A 25,352-nucleotide genomic window follows, 5' to 3' on the forward strand; every position below is an offset into this window, starting at 1 on the left:
TGATTTTTTTTTTGATTATTTTTTTGTTGCGTATTCAACTCATTTTTGTAACTTTTTTGTCATTTTTTGTCACATTTTTGTCATTTTTTTGTCCATTTTTTCATCAAATTTGTGTCATTTTTTGGTCACATTTTTTACATTTTTTTGGTCATTTTTTGTCAATTTCTTGTGACATTTTTGCCACTTTTTCATCATTGTTTTCGTCTCAGTTTTGTTGCTTTTTCACACCTTTTTTCCAGAAGCTTTTGGACTGGGGTAAAGCCAAACTGGAGAAAATGTGATCCGTTCAGGTGGGAGTTAAGGGGTTAATTACATAAACGTATCATGTCCGTATCACTCCAGGTTCTCCTCCCCAGCTTTTACTTCCTTAATCGCCTTAACCAAACACATTTTGTCCAGTTCAGCTTTACCCAAATCTAGAAGCTTCTTCGCTGGAGCTTACAGCGTCTAGGCCAGTGCCTCATTTGAAAGCTAAGAGCTACAAAACTGATCTAAACTGATCTTTTTCCTTGCATTGTTGCCTCATTTTTACCCGTTTCTTGTTCTTTATTTTATCTTTTTAAGGATCCTCATTATTCTCTTCCTGAGGTCCATTCTCATGAGTTGTGGTTTCTTTGTCTCCTGCTCCTCGTTGACAGGCCTCTCTCTGTCTGCAGAACAAAGCCTGTGTTTTCCTCTCACGGGGTCGAGCGCCACCGCAGCCTCGGTCTGCGTTGCCTCATAGAATCGCGTTGTACGTTGGCCTTAAAAGGGTTCAAGCTTTAAAGGGACAATTCAGAGTTTAGAAGTGTTAAAGAGGGGGTATTATGCTTTTTTCAGTCACATAGCACCAGTCTATATCACACTACAGTGATGACCAAACCTTCTGTTGGTCTGTAAATGCAGTTAATTAGAATAACTGCCTTGTATAAAATGTCTCTCTCAAAATGGCTGTAGTGAATGTCTTGAAATAGGCCTCTGTCTCTTCAAGAACCTCTGAGCCTTTCAGACACGCCCCCTCCACACGCTGTCTGTGGCATCAGTGGGGAGGGGGTTCTGCTGAGGGGCAGTGGTTGGTTACTCGGCTGGTGACGAAAGCTCGGAGGCGTCTCCAGGAGGTGGGGGCGTTCCTAGGAGGACTCAGGCAAACCTATCCCTAAAATGGCCGCCATCAGAGTTTTTACAGATTACTCAAAATTACGTGAATGTGCCAAGGCAACACTTCAGGCATGTTTTTAATGAGGGAATGACATAATAACATGATGTAAAGCTTGAAAAAGTCCATTTTGCATAATACCCCCCCTTTAATATAGAAGCTGCAGTTACACGTATGACCTGAGGTGGCAGTAGTGAGTATACAATGACCAACTTGCATCCAGCCCCTTTAAGTCATTTAATAAAATGTGCCTAAATTAAAGCCTTTAATATCATTTTAAGTAAATTGGACTAAAAAAATAATGACATTGCTCAACTCTTCTTAGTAATACAGGTAAATATGGCCTAAACTAGGGATGCCCTTTTACCAGTAGTACAGGAGCAGCTCCACTGAGGAGAGAAAATAACAACAACCTGGAGAATAGTTTAGTGTAAATCCAATATTCCACATAGAGCTGACTTTATTACAGACAACACTTCCTAAATCAGAGTCTGAGCTGGATTTAACCAGAGCTAAATGTTGTTAGAGCTGCAGCGTCTGCAGTGTTTACAAGATACAGGCTAATGTTGCTAATGTTGCTAATGATGATAACTAGCCGCTAACAGTTCTGGAGATTCTTACTCCATTTTATGCCCAGGAGCTTCTTCATCTGAAAAACTAACCCAGTGACTAAAAAAGTCCTCAGAAAATCCAAATTAACCCCTTAACTCCCGCCTGAACCGAGCACATTTTCTCCAGTTTGGCTTTACCCCAGTCCAAAAGCTTCTGGAAAAAAGCTGTGAAAATAGCAACAAAACTGAGACGAAAACAATGATTGAAATGTGACAAAAAAGTGAGAAAACATTGACAAAAAAGTGACGAAAAATTGACGAAAAATGACAAAAAATTGACAAAAAATGACAAAAATGTGACAAAAAATTACCCCAAAAAGACAAAAATGTGATAAAAATTTGACAAAAAAAATAACAAAAATGTGATTTAAAAATTGACGAAAAAATGACAAAAAAGTGACAAAAAAGTGACAAAAAAGTTACAAAAATGAGTTGACTACCTAACAAAAAAATGATGGAAAAAAATCTGACTTTACTCAAGGAAATGTAATTGAGTAAATTAACTAATTACAAACCAACTGTTTTTGTGTTTCCACAGGCATCAATAACTACGTGTTCGACTGGCGGCTGATCACTCACCCCAAAGACGACAGCGGCGAGATGGAGGGGCAGCACAGCGGGACGCTCAAACTCAGCAAGGCACGTTCAGGGTGTGACGTGTTCAGGGTGTGACGTGTTCAGGGTGTGACGCGTCCAGGGTCTGACGCCAAAAATGCCTTTAAATTGTCTTTTAAGTGGCTTGTAAGTGGCCCGCCCATCCTCAGTGAAAATGGCCAGAGTTCTTTGCCTGGCAGCATGTTGGACTCAGAGTTTCTCCTGAAATTCGTCAATTTTCCAAATTTCCCCCTTTATTCACAAAAGCCACAGTTTTAGGCTCGTACGGATTTATAATAACCCTCTGTGTTGGACGTTTTTGCCTGCAAATTCAGCTTTTTCGGGACTGTACAATCACAGGAAGTTCAGTCCGGCTGTTTCCTGTCCGCCTCCCTGTGTGTTCCTCGTGCTATATGGGTCGCACGACAATATTGCTTCACATATTGACCGAGCACCCTCTCAACAAATCTTTGGACGGCCAGGGGAATGTACTCTAATTACAAATTGATTCAATATATTATTGCCCAAACTGTAATCCCGTTTTTTGCAAATACACAATTGTGGTCTTTCATAAGCTTAATACAAAATCAGCTGTGGTTTACACTGACGTGTCCAGGGTCTGACGTGTCCAGGGTCTGACGTGTCCAGGGTCTGACGTGTTCAGGGTGTGACGTGTTCAGGGTGTGACGTGTTCAGGGTGTGACGTGTTCATGGTTTGAGCGTTCAGGGTGTGACGTGTCCAGGGTCTGACGTGTCCAGGGTGTGACGTGTTCATGGTTTGAGCGTTCAGGGTGTGACGTGTTCATGGTTTGAGCGTTCAGGGTGTGACGTGTTCAGGGTGTGACGTGTTCATGGTTTGAGCGTTCAGGGTGTGACGTGTTCAGGGTGTGACGTGTTCAGGGTGTGACGTGTTCAGGGTGTGACGTGTCCAGGGTGTGACGTGTTCAGGGTGTGACGTGTTCAGGGTCTGAGCGTTTCCACTAACGCTCTGTGTCTCTGCAGCTCACCGTGGGTCTGTACGAGTTCGAGGTGGCGGTGGACGGAGGCGGCGCTCACGGCGAAGGATACGTCAACGTCACGGTGAAACCCGGTACGAGTAACGGAGTGATCGAGACAGGGTTCAGCAGGAAGAGAATCAGGCCGAATGACTTTAAGGCAGGGGTCGGCAAGTTTGCTTGGTGGAGGGCTGGTTTTCTTCATCGTCAAAAGACCAAGGGCCGGACCCTCCAATTGAAGCGATTGACGTAAAGCATCATTTCTACATATGCCAGTGTTGTACATCATACACACTAGAAAAATGTCCATCTTAAATTAGATAAATTACTTAAAATCGCTTTTTTATGTTAAATGTGAGTAAATTTAAGATGAGATAAAAACGCTGATGACAATCGAACAAATAGAAATCCCACTGGAAATTAACTTTTACTGTAAAAAAAACATTTCTTTTTCACTTGAAATTATACAAAATAATCTGAATGAAGAAAAAACTTGAAAAAAATCTTGTGCTTGTTCCATTGGCCAGAATAGGTTTTATCTGCTCTAAGGCCAGACCAAACCTACTCAAACTTTAGATTTAAATTCAAGTAGATTTAAGTCATTTCTTCCGTTAGATGATTATTCTTTTAGGATTATAGTCTAAAAGGATGCTCTGCTAAGACATTTTAAGGAATTGACAGTATTTTTAACATTTCTTCAGTACTTTAACAGGCATTTGATCTCTGATTTTGGGTCATAATATTTCTCAAAATCATCTCGAGGGCCAGAGTTTGATGATGAAGGGCCGGTTTTGGCCCCCGGGCCTGACGTTGCCTACCCCTGGTTCAAATGTTATTAAAACGAGACGCTGTATTATCCCTTAACATCTTAGTTTTAATGTCACAGCATAAAAAAGACATAAAAGACAAGAACATTTTGGAACAGAATTTATCGAACATTTTGGAAAATTATGAAAAGATTTTGTAAGTTAGGAAATTTATAGAAAATATATATATATATATATATATATAAAAAAAAAAAAAAAACAATTACACCAACAATTTTGTTGAGTGACCTACTTATCTGGTTAATACCAACTCTCTCCCTTCCATTCTCAATGGTAAATATGCATGCAGTACCCTTTTTGGCCACCAGTGTCAAATTGAGGGCGCTGTTTCACTCCGTTCGCAAAGTTAAAGAGTTGATTTTGTCATTTCAAACAATGAAAGAGGAAGACACTAAATTGATATGTTGGTGGGGGTATAAACTCATCCCTAATCTTCCAAACATATTTGTAATCTCCCAGTTCTTTACAGGGGCATGTTTATCGGCACATTTCACTACTTTCAGGGTCACTTTTCAGGGTCACTTTCACAAGAATTTTAGAAAACTAGCCTCCGAGTTCATGAAATTGATACACATGCTTTATAATTAGATCTACTGTCTTTTCCCCACAAATGTCTGAGTTTACAATATACTGAAGGAAGACAAAACTCATTTTATTTCATAACTAGAAAGAAATTCAGGTATAGCTCCTTTAACCTCTTAACTCCCGCCTGAACCGAGAGGATCTTATTCCTCATGTCAACAGATTTTTTTTTCATCATTTTTTTTGTTGGGTATTTAACTCATTTTTGTAACATTTTTGTCAAATTTTTGTCATATTTTTGTCAATTTCTTGTGACATTTTTCGACCCTTTTTTGTCAATGTTTTCTCACTTTTTTGTCACATTTCCATCATTGTTTTCGTCTCAGTTTTGTTGCTATTTTCAAAGCTTTTTCCAGAAGCTTTTGGATTGGGGTAAAGCCAAACTGGAGAAAATGTGCTCGGTTCAGGTGGGAGTTAAGGGGTTAAGGAAACACTGTTGTGTCTTGGTGTTTATCACAGAGCGTTGAAGCATCAACTTTCACAGTTTTCAAACTTTTATTACAAAGGTCGTTGACGTCAACAAAAGTATGAGCTAAAAATGGACATAAAAAAATTCATGCTGAACTGACACTTTCAAAATGATCAAATTAAAATAAATAAAAACTAGGATTTTTCCACAGTTAACATTTGTTTTAATGTAGCATGATATTTGCATAGACAGACTCAAATGCAAATACTGTATATACAGAAAAAATAACTAGTAAGTAAAAAGTAGCTATTATTATTTGCAGTTATTTGTGTTTCACGCATTTTTGGTAACCCCTGGGGGGATTTTTTTTTAACAGTTTGTGAAATGGACTCCGACATGTCTGTGTCTCCCTGCTCTTTCCCACGCTTATTCATTCACAAATACGTGACATGTTTGGTATCCACGTGTAGCAGGAAAGGCTGTGACCGAGATGACGCTGTTATCCAAATATGGTCATTTCCTGTGTGGGAGACAGCAGCGGCTAAAGACGGGAGGAATATACACAGGGACTAAACTTTAACAACATCTGACCTTTAGTCACTCCTTCACCCCTTAACTCCCACCTGAACCGAGCACCTTTTCTCCAGTTTGGCTTTACCCCAATCCAAAAGCTTCTGGAAAAAAGCTGTGAAAATAGCAACAAAACTGAGACGATGATGGAAATGAGACAAAAAAGTGAGAAAAATTGATGGAAAAGTGTCAAAAATGTCACAAAAAATGGACCAAAAAATGGACCAAAAAATGACAAAAAAATTGCAAAAATGTGACAAAAAATGATAACATTTGATAAAAAATAGACGACAAAATGACAAAATGTGGCAAAAATTTGACAAAAAAAACAAAACAAAAATATGACAAATGACAAAAAAATTACAAAAAAGTTACAAAAATGAGTTGAAAACCCAACAAAAAAATGCTGGAAAAAAACTCTGATGACGTGAGGAAAAAGATCCTCTCGGTTCAGGCGGGAGTTAAGAGGTTAAGACTCTTTACAGGCTCCTCACAAACACATTAGTTATTACAAAATCCTTGTGTGGAAAAATCTTCCAAATGTCTAACAGATTATAACAGAAAATAAACCATGCACTTAAATCTGGGTCTACACATTATGTAGATTTCGCAATTTTCATGCATAAAATGTCTTATTGTTATATGATAACATAGCTTGCAATGCATTTTTTCCTCATACTTATATCAGTAAATATGATGTAGAAGTTTCAAGCTGACATCTCTCAGCTGAAGTACAAAAGCATGGTCCACATTCATCTGCATGTTCTGCTCCTTTCATGGCGGCGTTTGAGTAGATGTGAGAACAGAGCGGTGTCAGTTCTGCCTCCTCGCTCGCTGACTCACTCGCTCTGTCGGAGATATCGATCCTGTAACTGAGCCGCTGTTGTTTGTGTCGACAGAGCCGCGTGTGAACAAGCCGCCCGTCGCTGTGGTGTCTCCCAAGTTCCAGGAAATCTCCCTCCCCATCAGGTCCACGGTGATCGACGGCAGCCGTGAGTACGAGAGGAGGCTGAGGGGAGATTAAACTGAAGCTTCACAGTGAGAATGTGCAGAGACTGGTTATGGCCCCTGAGGCCCCTGAGGCTTTCTGTAAAGGAACAGGCATCCTCAGGGTTTCATGTTTATCATAGATCCAGCGCTTTAATACGAGTGGGTTCAGAAACACTTGATGGAGATGATGGAGATGCAGCAGAACGTTTCACCACAGACCCAGTCCTGCAATTTGAGGAAATCTGTCCCTGGGGCAAGATATTTACACTTGAAATTAAACTGATGTAGTAATTAACCTCTTAACTCCCGCCTGAACCGAGAGGATCTTTTTCCTCACGTCATCAGATCATTTTTTTGTTGGGTATTCAACTCATTTTTGTAACTTTTTTTTGTCATTTTTATGTCATTTTTTGTCACTTTTGTCACATTTTTTCTTGTTTTTTTCTCTTTTTTTGTGTCATTTTTTGGTTGTTTTTTTTGTCAAATTTTAATCACATTTAAAAAAAAAAAAAAAGTCTCATTTTGTCACATTTTGGTCATTTTTTCGTACATTTTTTATCACATTCTTGTCATTTTTTGTCAAATTTTTGTTATGTTTTTGTCAAATTGTTATCTTTTTTTTTTCATTTTTTGTCACATTTGTAAAAAAAAAAAAAATTGTCTCATTTTATCAAATTTTTATCATTTTTTCGTCTATTTTTATCAAATTTTTTATCATTTTTTTGTCTATTTTTGCCACTTTTTTATCAATTTTTTATCATTTTTTTGTCACATTTCCATCCTTGTTTTCGTCTCAGTTTTGTTGCTATTTTCACAGCTTTTTTCCAGAAGCTTTTGGATTGGGGTAAAGCCAAACTGGAGAAAACGTGCTCGGTTCAGGTGGGAGTTAAGGGGTTAAGATAAAACAACTACATTTCATCTAGTTAATGTAAGTGTGTAACTATCTTGCCTCATTGACAGATTTCTTGAAATTCTCCTTGATTTAAGTTGTGTTCTTAACACACTGAGTGCCATAAACGGAAAAACTGTTTTTGTGTTTATTTATTTTATTACAAAACTAAACACTCTAATACACCTTATTTGTGATCTTGGTAGCTCCGTGATGAACAGAAGTGAAATAAATGACGATCAAAAACTTGTGAAAAGTCACATCTATACATTTTATATAAACATCATTACATTTATTTTTTTTAGTCCGAGGGGGCGTGGTGTTCTCTCTCTCTCTCTGGAGAGTTTGACAAAGCAGAGCAGCTTCACATGGAAAGATCGAAACAGTTGAGATTTGAACATTTCTCAGATTTTGTAAATGATTAAAATCGTTCCATCCTGTTAAAGTCTTCAATCCAGAACCAGGCTGTTTAAATGCACACGCCATAAAAAGAGATCGAGAACACGCGTGTTTCAAAACGTAAAAACTATGTTGTCTTGAAAAGGCATTTGCCTCTTCCCATAACGTTAGTGTCCGTCCAGAGAGGAGGAGAGAGGAGTTAATCATAAAACACGAATTATCTACGAATCTATAAAAAAATCTGTGATTTAGATAAAAAACTAGCCTCTGTTTACCTTAGATTTCTCCGGAACTGAGGCACGAAGAATTAAACTAAGCTCTCCGTAGGTGAAAACAGAGTCTCAGCTTCCAAACGAGCCACAGCTATAACATAGAATACGCTGTGGTGCTGCAAATATGAAAATGGTCTGGACTGTTGGCACTGAACAGCTCGATGTGTTAACACACTTTTATAAAAGTAAGTGCACCTGCCGGCCCCCGTTCTCTTGGAAAATGTGATGACTCATGAAGAGAAAACCTCAAAAACACTGAGTCAATCACTGAGGTTCAGAATTGAATTTAGCCCATTTTCCTTTTTTTTCTCCAGGGATTTTCTCGTTAGTGTTTTTGGCAGAAGGAAGGTAGCGGCTAACGGAAACCCTGAACACGGATTATAATCTGCATGCTACTCGTCTCCATGGAGAGGCCGACTAAAGGCAGCCAAATATGAGAGTTAATAAATAATTCTCTGATTACCAACTGCAGGCAGAGACTTCGCAGGCGTCTGTTTGAGGAGGTTTTGAGACAGAAGACTCTGCACAGACGTGTCCTCAAAGTTCACAGCGTCCTGATGTCACAGAGAAGAGAGCGTTCAAATAAAACTGAAGGCAGATGACGAGGCGCTCTCATAATAAAGACTTTAATCAGGCAGTTATTATCAATATAATCCAGTTTGAGATGGATTCTGCATCCGGGACCTGGAGCCTGGATTTGGGGACGTCTGCGCGCCCTAATGCATTACACTGTAAATGTTATTATGATCGAAAACAGGAGCAGTAAAGTGCACCCACCTCTAAGCTTTAAAGGTTCCCCTGTTTCCTCTGCACATTATAATCATGAACTGGTTTTTAAATATGTTTCCAGAGAGCACAGACGATGATAAAGTGGTGAAGTTCCTTTGGGAGGAGGTGAAGGGTCCTCTGCGGGACGGGAAAGTCTCGGCCGACACCGCGGTCCTGACGCTCACCAGCCTCGTCCCCGGGAACTACACCTTCAGGTACAAACGGGAAACACACGGGCCGAAGCATCAGCCTGGGGCGCCCTCCTCTGGCCACAGGGGGAACTACACACGCTGTGATCAAAACACAAGGAGCAGTTTTTATCTGACAAATCAGGGACTTTACAAAATGTGGGAAAATGAGCAATAATGTGTGGAAGAAAAAGTGACAAAAATGCAATGAAAACACAAGGACAAAGATCCGTTCAGATTCATTTTGTGAGTCTTAGCTTTCAAATGAGGCACTGGCCCATCGTCCCGGGTCAAATGAACAAATACATTTATTAACCCCTTAACTACCACCTGAACGGATCCCATTTTCTCCAGTTTGGCTTTACACAAAATAGCCACAAAAAATAAGAAGAAAGCAAGGATGTAAACGCAACCAAAGAGTGACAACAATTCAACAAAAATGTGACAAAAATTCAACCAGAAAATGATACAAATTCAACAGAAATGTGACAAAAATTCAACAAAAACTCGACAAAAATGTGACAAAAATTCAACAAAAATTCAATAAAAAAATCAACAAAAAAATGACAAAAATTCAATACAAATTCAACAAAAACTCAATAAAAATGTGACAAAAATTCAACAAAAATTCAATAAAAATGTGACAAAAATTCAATAAAAATTCAATAAAAATTCAACAAAAAAGTGACAAAAATTCAACAAAAACTCAACAAAAATGTGACAAAAATTCAAACAAAAACTCAACAAAAATGTGACAAAAAATCAACAAAAATGTGACAAAAAATCAACAAAAATGTGACAAAAATTCAATAAAAATTCAATAAAAAATCAACAAAAAAGTGACAAAAATTCAATAAAAATTCAACAAAAACTCAACAAAAATTCAACAAAAATTCAACAAAAATTCAACAAAAATTCAATAAAAAATCAACAAAAATGTGACAAAAATTCAATAAAAATTCAATAAAAAATCAACAAAAATGTGACAAAAAATCAACAAAAATGTGACAAAAAATCAACAAAAATGTGACAAAAATTCAATAAAAATTCAATAAAAACTCAACAAAAAAGTGACAAAAATTCAATAAAAATTCAACAAAAACTCAACAAAAACTCAACAAAAATTCAACAAAAATTCAACAAAAATTCAACAAAAATTCAATAAAAAATCAACAAAAATGTGACAAAAATTCAATAAAAATTCAACAAAAACTCAACAAAAATGTGACAAAAATTCAATAAAAATTCAATAAAAAATCAACAAAAAAGTGACAAAAATTCAACCAGAAAATGATACAAATTCAACAGAAATGTGACAAAAATTCAACAAAAACTCGACAAAAATGTGACAAAAATTCAACAAAAATTCAATAAAAAAATCAACAAAAAAATGACAAAAATTCAATACAAATTCAACAAAAACTCAATAAAAATGTGACAAAAATTCAACAAAAAAGTGATAAAAAATCAACAAAAATGTGACAAAAATTCAATAAAAATTCAACAAAAAAGTGACAAAAATTCAACAAAAACTCAACAAAAATGTGACAAAAATTCAACAAAAATGTGACAAAAAATCAACAAAAAATCAACAAAAATTCAACAAAAAATCAACAAAAATTCAACAAAAATTCAACAAAAATTCAACAAAAACTCAACAAAAATGTGACAAAAAATCAACAAAAATGTGACAAAAAATCAACAAAAATGTGACAAAAATTCAATAAAAATTCAATAAAAATTCAACAAAAACTCAACAAAAATTCAACAAAAATTCAACAAAAATTCAATAAAAATTCAATAAAAACTCAACAAAAAAGTGACAAAAATTCAATAAAAATTCAACAAAAACTCAACAAAAACTCAACAAAAACTCAACAAAAACTCAACAAAAATTCAACAAAAATTCAACAAAAATTCAACAAAAATTCAATAAAAAATCAACAAAAATGTGACAAAAATTCAATAAAAATTCAACAAAAACTCCACAAAAATGTGACAAAAATTCAATAAAAATTCAATAAAAAATCAACAAAAAAGTGACAAAAATTCAACCAGAAAATGATACAAATTCAACAGAAATGTGACAAAAATTCAACAAAAACTCGACAAAAATGTGACAAAAATTCAACAAAAATTCAATAAAAATATCAACAAAAAAATGACAAAAATTCAATACAAATTCAACAAAAACTCAATAAAAATGTGACAAAAATCAACAAAAAAGTGATAAAAAATCAACAAAAATGTGACAAAAATTCAATAAAAATTCAACAAAAAAGTGACAAAAATTCAACAAAAACTCAACAAAAATGTGACAAAAATTCAACAAAAATGTGACAAAAAATCAACAAAAAATCAACAAAAATTCAACAAAAAATCAACAAAAATTCAACAAAAATTCAACAAAAATTCAACAAAAACTCAACAAAAATGTGACAAAAAATCAACAAAAATGTGACAAAAAATCAACAAAAATGTGACAAAAATTCAATAAAAATTCAATAAAAATTCAACAAAAATTCAACAAAAATTCAACAAAAATGTGACAAAAATTCAATAAAAATTCAACAAAAACTCAACAAAAATGTGAAAAAAATTCAATAAAAAATCAATAAAAAATCAACAAAAAAGTGACAAAAATTCAATAAAAATTCAACAAAAATTCAACAAAAAATCAACAAAAATTTGACAAAAACTCAACAAAAATGTTGACAAAAATTCAATAAAAATTCAACAAAAACTCAACAAAAATTGTGACAAAAATTCAATAAAAAATCAATAAAAAATCAACAAAAAAGTGACAAAAATTCAATAAAAATTCAACAAAAATTCAACAAAAAATCAACAAAAATGTGACAAAAATTCAACAAAAATGTTACAAAAATGGAAAAAAAGAAAGAAAGAAAAAACATACAAAAGGTGACACAACACAGCAACAACGCGAGGAAAAAGCTCAGTTTTGTGGGTCTTAGCTTTCAAATGAGGCGTTACACAGCCCTATAAAACAGCCAAAGAGGACAGAATGTGGGTGGTCAGATGTTCACCTCACGTCTGGTGTGATGTCATTTGTGATGAAACTCTCCCTCCTGCAGTCTGACAGTGACGGACTCGGACGGCGCCACCAACTCACTCAGGCGGTTCTCGTGGTCCACAAAGCCGTCGACTACCAGCCCGTGGCCAACGCCGGACCCCAACCAGGTCTGAACCCACCGCCCCCTCTGACAGCCGACACTAAAGACTCACCTGTTTCACTGTTCGCAGGTGATCACGTTACCCAAGAACTCCATCACGCTGTCCGGGAACCAGAGCACGGACGACCACGACTCGCTCTCCTACGAGTGGTCGCTGAGCCCGGAGAGCAAGGACAAGGTGGTGGAGATGCAGGTGGGAGCTCCTCGTCCGAAAGAACCCGTGTGATGTGATTTGTTATGGGTTTGCTGAGTGACGTGACTCGGGTTTGTGTTCAGGGAGTGCGGACGCCGTTCCTGCAGCTGAACTCGATGCAGGAGGGAGATTATACCTTTAAGCTGACGGTGACGGACTCTTCAGGGCAACAGGGCACGGCCCAGGTCACTGTGATCGTGCAGCCAGGTGAGGCCACACGGGGGAGGGGGGGAGGGGGGGGAGGAGAGGAGGAGGAGGAGAAAGGGAGAGGGGGAGGGAGGGGGAGAAGAGAGGAGGGAGAGAGAGGAGGAGGAGAGAGAGGAGAAGAGGAGGAGAGGAGAAGGAGAGGGGGAGGGAGGGGGAGGAGGAGGAGAGGAGAGAGAGGAGGGAGAGAGAGAGAGGAGGGGGAGGAGGATAGAAGAGGGGGAGAGGAGGAGGAGGAGAAGAGGGAGAGGGGGAGAAGAGGAGAAGAGAGGAGGGAGAGAGAGAGAGGAGGAGGAGAGGAGAGAGAGAGAGGAGGAGAGAGAGGAGGAGGAGAAGAGGGGAGAGAGAGGAGGAGGAGAGGGGGAGGAGGAGGAGAAGAGGAGGGAGAGGGAGAGGAGAGGGGAGAGAGAGGAGGAGGAGAGGGAGAGGAGGAGGAGAAGAGGAGGGAGAGGGAGAGGAGAGGGGAGAGAGAGGAGGAGGAGAGGGGGAGGAGGAGGAGAAGAGGAGGGAGAGGGAGAGGAGAGGGGAGAGAGAGGAGGAGGAGAGGGGGAGGAGGAGGAGAAGAGGAGGGAGAGGGAGAGGAGAGGGGAGAGAGAGGAGGAGGAGAGGGAGAGGAGGAGGAGAAGAGGAGGGAGAGGGAGAGGAGAGAGAGGAGGAGGAGGAGGGAGAGAGGGGGAGAAGAGGGAGAGGGGGAGGAGAGGGGGAGGGAGGGGGAGGAGGAGGAGAGGGGAGGAGAGGGGAGGAGGAGAGAGGAGAGGGGAGGAGAGGGGAGGAGGAGAGAGGAGAGGGGAGGAGGAGGAAAGGAGAGGAGAAGGGGAGGGAGGGGGAGGAGGGGGAGAAGAGAGGAAGAGGGGAAAGAGAGGAGGAGGAGGAGAGGGAGGAGGAGGAGAGGGAGAGGAGGAGAGGAGGGAGAGGGAGAAGAGGAGGAGAAGAGGGGAGAGGAGGAGGAGAAGAGGGGAGAGAGAGGAGGAGGAGAGGGAGAGGAGGAGGAGAGGAGGAGGAGAAGAGGGGAGAGAGAGGAGGAGGAGAGGAGAGTAGGAGGAGAGGAGGAGGAGAAGAGGGGAGAGAGAGGAGGAGGAGAGGGAGAGGAGGAGAGGAGGGAGAGGGAGAAGAGGAGGAGGAAGAGGGGCGAGAGAGGAGGAGAGAAGAGGAGAGGAGAGAAGAGGAGAGAGGAGGAGAGAAGAGGAGGAGGTGGCAGTTGAGAGAGAGGAGGGAGAGGGGAGAGAGAGGATGAGAGGAGGGAAAGGGGAGAGAAATGGTTAAAAAAAAGCCAAAAAATTGTTAAAGAAAAGCAGAGAAATTGTTAAAAAAAAAAAAGCAAAAAAAAATGAAAAAAGCACAAAAAACTGGTTAAAAAGCAGAAAAAATGTTTTTAAAAAAAAAACAGGGAAAAATGGTTAAAAAGCAGAAAAAATGTTAAAACAAAAAAAAAAGCAAAATTTCCCCCCCTAAAAAACAGAAAAAAATGATCAAAAAAGCAACTAAAACCCAACAAACAAGCTGCAAAAATGTGAAATAAACAGAGCAAAAAAAGTGACACCGTGATAACGACGCAGTCTAGCTTACAAATGAGGCATAGTGGCCGATAGTCTGTGAACTCTCCAGTCAAGAAGCTTTCAGATTTGGGGAAAGCTGAACATGGAGAGAAAATGTGCTCGGTTATGGCGAGAGTTAAGAGGTAAAAAAAAACATCATCGGCCTCTGTTAGGTTGCAATGTTTAGCCTTAACTATATCCATACATGTTAAGCTTTAGGCTATTAGAGAGATAAAAAAAAACATCTAATTAAATTACTACAAATATCGGCCTGTATCGGTTTCGGTATCGGACCCTAAAATCCTCATGGGTCGGGCCCTAACGCCGTCTTCCCCGACAGAAAACAACAAGCCCCCGGTGGCGGACGCGGGCCCGGAGAAGGAGCTGACGTTACCCGTGGACCGAACCACTCTGGACGGAAGCAAGAGCTCGGACGACCAGAAGATCGCCACCTACCTGTGGAAGCAGAGCAAGTCAGTGGAGCCGCAGGTGAAGCTCCGAGGTGATCCGGTCTTTACTTCCTCTCTGTGTTCAGGGGCCCGAACGACGTGCACATCGAGAACGCCGACGGCGCCGTGGCCACCGTGACGGGGCTGGAGCAGGGAACGTACGAGTTCACGCTGACGGTGACGGACGAGCGGAAACTCCAGAGCAGCGACGCCGTGACCGTCATCGTCAGGGAAGGTCCGGACGCCATCGCTCACTGCAGTTCTTACACAGACACAGAAATCACTGTAATCAAAGGCCTCAGAATCAGAAAACCTTATTCCCAACAGTTCAGACAAGAGAATCAGAGTCCAAAATAAAAAATGTTCTCTTTAATGAAAGCTTTTCCTGCATTTCCAGCTGAAATATTCATAGACAAATGTTAAATCCCAAAGTAAAGTATAGGCATATGATATGTTGTACCTCTACCACTATGGAGGAGTATTTTTGGGGATGAAAATAAGTATTTTCTGGGGGTATTTTGTAAACCTGGAAGACACAACGCTTTGATTCAGTTAACTCCGCCCCCTCTTCTCCGAGCTAAGCAATAAGTAAAGTTACTTCACAATACAGTTAAAGAGGGGGGGCTTTTTCCATCACATAGCACCAGTCTATATCACACTACAATGATGACCAAACCTTCTGTTGGTCTGTAAATGCAGTACATTAGAATAACTGCCTTGTATAAAATGTCTCTCTCAAAATGGCTGTAGTGAATGTCTTGAAATAGGCCTCTGTCTCTTTAAGAACCTCTGAGCCTTTCCGACACGCCCCCTCCACATGCTGTCTGTGGCATCAGTGGGGAGGGGGTTCTGCTGAGGAGCAGTGGTTGGTTACTCGGCTGGTGACGAAAGCTCGGAGGCGTCTCCAGGAGGTGGGGGCGTTCCTAGGAGGACTCAGGCAAACCTATCCCTAAAATGGCCGCCATCAGAGTTTATACAGATTACTCGAAAATACGTTAATGTGCCAAGGCAACACTTCAGGCATGTTTTTAATGAGGGGATGACATAATAACATGATGGAAAGCTTGAAAAAGTCCATTTTGCATAATACCCCCCCTTTAAAGGAGGTGTTTACATTATGGGACGGGCGTTGGTTATAAAAGTTAATCCAAAGGTTCATCAAACATCCATCAGAGACAGTCACAGAAAAACACTGTTTTGGTGAAAGTCGCCGAATCCCTTAAAGAAATTCCAACTTCTGACGAGTGGCCTCTTCTTTAGGAAGGTTGAATAAAGTCCTGAACCTCTCGCAGCCAAACGCGCTTTTCTCCGTGACATTATCGTTTGGTAAGAAAAAAGAGCAGGCGTGTCCAGAGTAGGTTAGAAAGAGCTCCTTCTTCACATCCTTCAGTGCAAACATGAAGCTCAGGGGTGCGTTTGTTTTCCCTGCAGGGGCAGCGCGGACGAGTCGGGCACTTTTTTTATTTCTTCATTTCTTTCTTATAACAGAAATAATGAAAAAGCTGTTTTGTGAATTAAAATCAGTCCGTAAGGCATTAACATTACAGATGTCGGGCTCTTCCTGAAAAAACGTCAGAGTCACAACTCAACTTTGCAGGAGAGGGCGGAGCAGCAGGATTCAGGAGAAATGCTCAGAACTTTGTGAATGAAGCCAAATACCACTCTGGGTGTTTTTGAAGGAAATAGCAACAACATGGTTAAAAGCTCCAAAAAGTCGATTTTGCATGATATAGGACCTTTAAAGGGGGGGTATTATGCAAAATCGACTTTTTCAAGCTTTACATCATGTTATTATGTCACTCCCTCATTAAAAACATGCCTGAAGTGTTGCCCTTGGCACATTCACGTGTTTTTTGAGTAATCTGTAAAAACTCTGATGGCGGCCATTTTAGGGACAGGTTTGCCTGAGTCCTCCTAGGAACGCCCCCACCTCCTGGAGACGCCACCGAGCTTTCGTCACCAGCCGAGTAACCAACCACTGCTCCTCAGCAGAACCCCCTCCCCCACTGATGCCCACAGACAGCGTGTGGATGGGGCGTGTCTAAAGGCTCAGAGGTTCTTAAAGAGACAGAGGCCTATTCAAGACATTCACTACAGCCGTTTTGAGAGAGACATTTTATACAAGGCAGTTATTCTAATTTACTGCATTTACAGACCAACAGAAGGTTTGCTCATCATTGTAGTGTGATATAGACTGGTGCTGTGGGACTGAAAAAAGCAGAAAACCCCCCTCTTTAAGGAAAAAACAGCTTAACATCCAATGCTAACTGATACATGTAAACGAATGGAAGCGGCTAGGCTAAGCTAAGCCATAGTGTAGTGGCAAAAATGTACAGTTCTTATCAAAACGCTGTTCATTTCCACGCGCAGCCGTGTCGGATCCTACATTTCAATGATGGATACTTTATTCAGGGTTTTAGTCATATTCAGAGGCGTCAGCCTGGAGTTTAGGGTTAGAGCCGCTCTGTGCTAAACATAAAGCAGGAGGAGGAGACGGAGGCAGCGTTCTGAATGTCCACCTCAGTCCCCCAACCCCTCACTCACTACATCAGCCACACTCTAAACGCACTGAAGGGAACAGTGCGTAGTCCGGTTGAAGCCACGGCTGAATGAAGGAGCCTTGTAATAATAATGAAGATGATTTTGTTTGTCCTCCTGCTCAGAGCTGGACCAGCCTCCGGTGGCTCGCGAGTGCTGCCCAGCCGCGGTGTCTCTGCCCGTCAGCACGGCCCTCTCTGGACGGCTCTCACTCCACCGACGACAAAGGAGGAGTCGCTTACCTGTGGAGCCCAGCGACGACAGCAGCCCACGGCCGCCGGGGTGAGGAAATTACTCAGATACAAGGTCCCGGGTTCGATTCCCACCTGGACGGGGCATTTCTGTGGAGGTTGCATGTTCTCCCCGTGTTTTGCGTAGGTTTGCTCCGGTTTCCCCTATCACTAAAAACATGTACAATAAGGATGAATGACGTGGACTGATGGTCAGAATAGGTGCTGGAGGTCGACTGATAAGGGTTTATTTTTATCCAAGGCCGATATCCTGATGTGACTGCTCCTCACCTGCTCAGTTTTTTCGTTGAGACACTTGTTCGGGTTTATTATTACTTCCTTTTCTGGTTAAATTTCGTTTACTTAAAGGCATTTTTTTATTTTATTGCCTGGTGATGACGGGGAGGAACTCGGACCCGCGGTGTGCGTCACGTGACGCGGGATGGCGGTGATCCGGTTACCGCCCCAGGCCTAAATTAGGGTTTTCTGCTTGACGTCTGTTCTCCACATGAACAAAGCTCAGAGCTCTTCCTTTGGCGTGGATTGAAATGATGCTTTTACTTTATTTCAAAGTGTTTTCATTGAGCGACACAATTACTACAAATGTAAAATATCGGCTGAACATTTATATTAACCTCTTAACTCCCACCTGAACCGAGCACGTTTTCTCCAGTTTGGCTTTACCCCAATCCAAAAGCTTCGGGAAAAAAAGGTGTGAAAATAGCAACAAAACTGAGACGAAAACAATGATGGAAATGTGACAAAAAAGTGACGAAAAATTGATGAAAAAGTGACAAAAATGTGACAAAAAATTGACGAAAAAAACAACAAAAATGTGACAAAAAAAAATTACAAAAAATTGACAAAAATTTGTTAAACAAAAATTGACGAAAAAAACAACAAAAATGTGTCAAAAAAATTCCAAAATGTGACCAAAAAATGACAAAAGTTTGACAAAAAATTGACAAAAAAATGACAAAAATGTGACAAAAATGTAATTTAAAAAATTGGCGAATAAATGACAAAGAAAATTACAAAAAATTACAAAAATGTGACAAAAAATTACAAAAAATTTACAAAAATTACAAAAAAAGTTACAAAAATGAGTTTGAATACCCAACAAATAATAATGGAAAAAAAATCTGATGACGTGAAGAAAAAGATACTCTCGGTTCAGGCGGGAGTTAAGGGGTTAACTGAGCGACACCAATACTACAAATTTAAAATATCGGACTGAACATTTATATTAACCTCTTAACTCCCACCTGAACCGAGCACATTTTCTCCAGTTTGGCTTTACCCCAATCCAAAAGCTTCTGGAAAAAAAGCTGTGAAAATAGCAACAAAACTGAGACGAAAACAATGATGGAAATGTGACAAAAAAGTGACGAAACAATTGATGAAAAAGTGACAAAAATGTGACAAAAAATTGACGAAAAAACAACAAAAATGTGACCAAAAAAATTACAAAAATTGACAAAAATTTGTTTAAAAAAAATTGACAAATAAATGACGAAAAAACAACACAAAATGTGTCAAAAAAATTCCAAAATGTGACCAAAAAATGACAAAAGTTTGACAAAAAATTGACGAAAAAACGACAAAAATGTGACAAAAATTTAATTAAAAAAATTGGCGAATAAATGACAAGAAAATTACAAAAAAATTACAAAAATGTGACAAAAAATTACAAAAAAATTACAAAAAAGTTACAAAAAAATTACAAAAAATTGACAAAAAATTACAAAAAATTTACAAAAAATTACAAAAAATTACAAAAAATTGACAAAAAATTACAAAAAGTTACAAAAATGTGTTGAATACCCAACAAAAAAATAATGGAAAAAATATCTGATGACGTGAGGAAAAAGATACTCTCGGTTCAGGTGGGAGTTAAGGGGTTAACTGAGCGACACCAATAACTACAAATGTAAAATATCGACTTTATCGAGTTCAGAGATGAGTCTGTTTGTGACTTTATCCCTGTGTTCTGTTGTAGGATGTGCTGAACGGCTCTGACCACCAGGCGGTGCTGTTCCTGGGAAACCTGGTCCAGGGCACGTACAGCTTCACCCTGACCGTGACCGACTCCAAAGGACAGACGGATAAAACCCGCGGCTCCGTCACCGTCAGGCCCGGTAAAAAATCCCACGCCTGAACCAGCGCTTTGTCCAGTTTGGCTTTACCCAAATCTAAAACACTGCACTGAGCTTAAACGCTGCATTAGAATCACCGACTCGGTTTATTTGGATCGATAATGGAAAGATTTGAAACTGTATCTGCTCTTGTGATTAGTTTTGGTAGCGAAAAATTATTAATAACAAAACTAAAGAGATGAAGTTTTTATATTGTTTTATTTACAAAAGGAACAAAACAATGAACAAAAGTCGAACAATGAGCTTCAACACACGCAGAACATTCAGATTTTAACTCAAACATATTTACAGTCATTTCTAAAGCAACAAATGTCTTAAGGAAATAAAAATAAAAACTATTTTCAGTGTTAAGTCGATTCAAACAACAGAAGTATCTGCTTCACAAGGCAATGGAAAAATAATGACCTCACTCATGTACATTTAGAACAACGTTGAAAAACGATTAAAAGTCAGCTCAACATTAAACAGTGAAATCTGATCAAATGAGGATTAAACACTTATAGAAATGGTCATGTTTTCAAATGTTCGGTGTTTTTCTTCAGATTCAGTGAGTTTTCCTGTGTTTTCTGAGGGAGTCTTTACTGAAAAATCTTTTCTCACAAACGGAACAACTGTAGGGCCTCTCGCCTGTGTGTTTTCTTCTGTGTACATCAAGATCTCGCTTTCGGGTAAAGGTTTTATTACAGATTGTGCAGCCGTGTGGTTTTTCCCCTGTGTGTGTTCTTCTATGCCTCGTGAGGTGAGAGAGATGTGTAAATTTAATCTCACAGACCTGACAACTGTAAGGTTTTCTCCCCTGTGTGTGTTCTTCTATGTTTAACTAGGGTAGACTTCTGGGCAAATGTTTTCTGGCAGGTTAAACAGCTGTAAGGTTTCTCCCCTGTGTGTGTTCTTCTATGATGAACTAGATTAGACTTCTGGGCAAATGTTTTCTGGCAGGTTAAACAGCTGTAAGGCTTCTCTCCTGTGTGCACTCTATTGTGTCTTATTAAATCATGTTTCTTACTAAATCTCTGATCACAAACGTGACAGCGGTGCTTCTTCTTCTCTTCTCTCCTCGTCGTCGACCGTCGCGCTCGTCTCTGGGTCAGACTTGTTTTGGGCGGAGACTTTGGTTGCTTCTGTCTCTGCTCTGGACCTGGTGGTGGTGATTTTCTCCATCAGCCTCTGTCTCCATCTGTGCGTCTGAGCGGCTGAATGGAGGTTCCCAGTCGTCATCGTGGTCAGAGTCAGACGAGTGCTCGGTGTGTCCCTCCGTCTCTGAGTGGAAATGTGGCTCTGAGCTGATGTTCCCGCGCTCAGTTTGTCTCTGTGGAAGCGGGGAGGGCTCTTCTCTCTTCACGCTCACAGCACTGGACTCTGGAAACACCTGAAACATGATATAGATATAAATAAACTTTAACCTCTTACCACCCGCCAAAACCAAATGCATTTTCTCCTCTTAGCCATTGTCGTCAATTTTTATTTCCCTTATGTGTTTTTGTCACTTTTTTAATTACTTTTTTCCTGCTGTTTTGTCACTTTTTTGCTGGATTTTTGTCTTTTCTGCTGGATTTTTGTCACTTTTTTTCTGGATTTTTGTCACTTTTTTGCTGGATTTTTGTCTTTTCTGCTGGATTTTTGTCACTTTTTTTCTGGATTTTTGTCTTTTTTTGCTGGATTTTTGTTATTTTTTTGCTGGATTTTTGTCTTTTTTTTGCTGGATTTTTATCTTTTTTTGCTGGATTTTTGTCTTTTTCTGCTGGATTTTTTGTCACTTTTTTTCTGGATTTTTGTCTTTTTTTGCTGGATTTTTGTCTTTTTTTGCTGGATTTTAGTCTTTTTTTGCTGGATTTTTATCTTTTTTTGCTGGATTTTTGTCTTTTTCTGCTGGATTTTTGTCTTTTCTGGATTTTTGTCACTTTTTTTCTGGATTTTTGTCACTTTTTTTGCTGGATTTTAGTTATTTTTTTGCTGGATTTTTGACACTTTTTTGCTGGATTTTTGTTATTTTTTTGCTGGATTTTTGTCTTTTTTGCTGGATTTTTGTCTTTTTTCTGTTGGATTTTTGTCTTTTTTTTTCTGGATTTTTGTTATTTTTTTGCTGGATTTTAGTCTTTTTTTGCTGGATTTTTGTCACTTTTTTGCTGGATTTTAGTCACTTTTTTTGCTGGATTTTTGTCACTTTTTTTGCTGGATTTTTGTCACTTTTTTTGCTGGATTTTTGTCACTTTTTTTGCTGGATTTTTGTCACTTTTTTTGCTGGATTTTTGTCTTTTTTTGCTGGATTTTTGTCACTTTTTTGCTGGATTTTAGTCTTTTTTTCTGGATTTTTGTCACTTTTTTTCTGGATTTTTGTCACTTTTTTTGCTGGATTTTTGTCACTTTTTTTGCTGGATTTTTGTCACTTTTTTTGCTGGATTTTTGACACTTTTTTGCTGGATTTTTGTCACTTTTTTTGCTGGATTTTTGTCACTTTTTTTGCTGGATTTTTGTCACTTTTTTTGCTGGATTTTTGACACTTTTTTGCTGGATTTTTGACACTTTTTTGCTGGATTTTTTTCATTTTTTTGCTGGATTTTTGTCTTTTTTTGCTGGATTTTTGTCATTTTTTTGCTGGATTTTTGTCTTTTTTTGCTGGATTTTTGTCACTTTTTTTGCTGGATTTTTGTCACTTTTTTTGCTGGATTTTTGTCTTTTTTTGCTGGATTTTTGTCACTTTTTTGCTGGATTTTAGTCTTTTTTTCTGGATTTTTGTCACTTTTTTTCTGGATTTTTGTCACTTTTTTTGCTGGATTTTTGTCACTTTTTTTGCTGGATTTTTGTCACTTTTTTTGCTGGATTTTTGACACTTTTTTGCTGGATTTTTGTCACTTTTTTTGCTGGATTTTTGTCACTTTTTTTGCTGGATTTTTGTCACTTTTTTTGCTGGATTTTTGACACTTTTTTGCTGGATTTTTGACACTTTTTTGCTGGATTTTTTTCATTTTTTTGCTGGATTTTTGTCTTTTTTTGCTGGATTTTTGTCATTTTTTTGCTGGATTTTTGTCTTTTTTTGCTGGATTTTTGTCACTTTTTTTGCTGGATTTTTGTCATTTTTTTGCTGGATTTTTGTCACTTTTTTGCTGGATTTTTGTCTTTTTTTTGCTGGATTTTTGTCACTTTTTTGCTGGATTTTTGTCATTTTTTTGCTGGATTTTTGTCACTTTTTTTGTAGGATTTTTGTCATTTTTTTTCTGGATTTTTGTCCTTTTTTTGTAGGATTTTTGTCATTTTTTTGGTCACGTTTTAGTGCTTTTTTGTTGGGTTTTCATCCTCATTTTCTTTTTGTTTTTTTATCGCTGTTTTGAAGAAGCTTTTAAATTTGGAGAACAGGAGAAAACATGTTGAGGTGGGAGTTAAGAGGTTAAAATAATGTGACTTAGACGTGTGTGAAAGTGTTGGAGCCTACACTGGCAGCTCTTCCTCCTCTGGCTCCTCTTTAATCCTCGTTGGGGGCGTCTGGACCCTCGCTCTGACCAGTACGACTCTCGGGCTCAGTATCTGCTCCAGGAGCCGCTGTTTCCTCTTGTTCTCGTCCTCGGAGCGACGTAGTTCCTCCTCGCACTCCGCTCTCGTCCTTTCAAACAGCGCACGTGTCTCTCCAGCCGCCGCAGCCAGACGCTCATTCACAAAAGCTCTGAACATTTTTACAAACGGCCCTAAACAGAGACGACAGAGAAAACTATGAGATTTCAGCTGCTCATTTACATGTATGAGCCGCGGCTGTTACTCTCCTGTCAAATAGAGCTAAAGCTGACATTTAAACTGTCCCCAAAACACAAGAGGAGATTCATCACTTTCATTTCCAAATATATTTGTGTAGACTGACCATAAAGCGCCCACAGAAATGTGACTTTCACATATTTTCAGTTAAGTTTCTCTGTCGAGCTAACTGTCGATTAGCATTAGCTCCTCAGAGATTACAACTTCAACTTCATCAGGATTAAGCCCGAAAATAATGAAAACAAATCCTTAAAAACGTGTTAAACGACCTGATAAAACATTATGAAACCAATGAATCACATTTTCTTACCTGTTTTGTGTCTGAATTGAATAAATTCTCAGTCGTCGTCTTCACACAACAGCAGCAGAGGGAGCTGTGTTGCCGCGGTAACGCACTTAAACAAACCAACCGTCAAAACTGGAGAGTTTTCTCTTATTTCTCTTTAAATGTTTCAAAAGCAAATTGCCCAAAGTCGTTTTATATGTATTAAGTATTTTAATATTTTTGTCAGTCAAGGCCTTGGGAACCCAGGGTGCTGAGTGCGCTGCAGCACCCCCTGGTGGATAATTTGTGTATTGCAAGCAATATTATTAACCTCTTAACTCCCGCCTGAAACGAGAGCATTTTCTCCAGTTCAGCTTTACCCAAATCCTGTAGGCCAGTGTAACGCCTCATTTGAAAGCTAAGACCTATAAAACTCATCTAAATGGATCTTTTTCCTCACGTCATCAGATTTTTTTTCCATCATTTTGTCATTTTTTTGGTCATTTTTTGTCCATTTTTTGTATGTTTTTGGTCAATTTTTTGTCATTTTTTGAGGGTTTTTTTTGTCTTTTTTTTTAATTTTTTGTCATATTTTAGTAATTTTTTCGTCAATTTTTTATCAAATTTATAACATTTTTTTGCCCATTTTTTGTATTTTTTTGTCATTTTTTTGCGTTTTTTTGGTCAGATTTTTTTTTTTTTTTGTCAATTTTTTGGATTTTTTTTTGTCACATTTTTGTCATTTTTTGTCATTTTTTTGTCCATTTTTTTAATCAAATTTTTGTGACATTTTTGCCACTTTTTAATAAATTTTCCGTCACTTTTTTGTCACATTTCCATCATTGTTTTCGTCTCAGTTCCGTCTCTATTTTCACACCTTTTTTCCAGAAGCTTTTGGATTGGGGTAAAGCCATAGTGGAGAAAATGTGCTCGGTTCAGGCGGGAGTTAAGGGGTTAAATACAAAATAAGCACAGAAAAGGCGTTTTTTGGGGGCAGTTTTATCCCTCAATCCCCCCCTAGCCAACATAAGTTCCCACGGTGCTGCTTTCACTGCCCCCCAGTGGCGCTTGGCGGGTCAGCGTTAGCCTTTGCTTTTCATCCCGGCGGCTCCTGAGTCGCTCCAGAGTCAAAATAAAAAGGGTTTTTTAGGCGTCTCTCTAAATGGCTCCGTCCAAAGCGTTGACTTTGGGCCCAGTTCCTTTTTTCTGCTGAAGTCAGTGCGAGTCAAACACAGGAGTCTCTGGGCCCAGATTCAGATCCTCCACCTGTAGGGGGCGCTCTGAGGACTGCTTCATCCCTGTTGTCTCCCTCTGCAGACCAGTCGGACCGTGACCTGGTGGAGCTGGTGCTGGAGGTGCCCGTGTCCTCGGTGTCCCAGCGGCAGAGGGACATGCTGCTGCGGCAGGTGGGCGTCCTGCTGGGCGTCCTGGACAGTGACATCATCGTACGGAGCATCGGCGCCTTCAACGAGCACAGGTACAGGCGAACATCTGTCCTGAAGGAAATCATCTGGGACACATAGGGTGAACATCTGTCCTGAAGGAAATCATCTGGGACACATAGGGTGAACATCTGTCCTGAAGGAAATCATCTGGGACACATAGGGTGAACATC

At 39.2% G+C, this 25,352-nt stretch overlaps 2 protein-coding genes across 2 annotated transcripts in view; both read left to right on the forward strand.

Moving 5' to 3' along the window:
* Nucleotides 1–25,352, forward strand: part of psmb2 (proteasome 20S subunit beta 2) — a 221,323-nt gene that overhangs the window by 115,727 nt on the left and 80,244 nt on the right. The window lies entirely within an intron of this gene.
* Nucleotides 1–25,352, forward strand: part of kiaa0319l (KIAA0319-like) — a 51,074-nt gene that overhangs the window by 21,095 nt on the left and 4,627 nt on the right. The window contains 16 exon segments of the mRNA XM_079570438.1: nt 2,285–2,385; nt 3,343–3,430; nt 6,623–6,715; nt 9,124–9,256; nt 12,325–12,356; nt 12,359–12,456; nt 12,494–12,616; nt 12,700–12,823; nt 14,696–14,828; nt 14,891–15,039; nt 17,468–17,535; nt 17,537–17,593; nt 17,596–17,613; nt 17,616–17,624; nt 19,572–19,710; nt 25,055–25,214. Coding sequence (XP_079426564.1) covers nt 2,285–2,385; nt 3,343–3,430; nt 6,623–6,715; nt 9,124–9,256; nt 12,325–12,356; nt 12,359–12,456; nt 12,494–12,616; nt 12,700–12,823; nt 14,696–14,828; nt 14,891–15,039; nt 17,468–17,535; nt 17,537–17,593; nt 17,596–17,613; nt 17,616–17,624; nt 19,572–19,710; nt 25,055–25,214 — 1,525 coding nt within the window.

Source organism: Gobius niger, assembly GCF_951799975.1.
Source record: "Gobius niger genome assembly, chromosome: 14".
In the NCBI taxonomy this organism is placed as follows: Eukaryota; Metazoa; Chordata; class Actinopteri; order Gobiiformes; family Gobiidae; genus Gobius; species Gobius niger.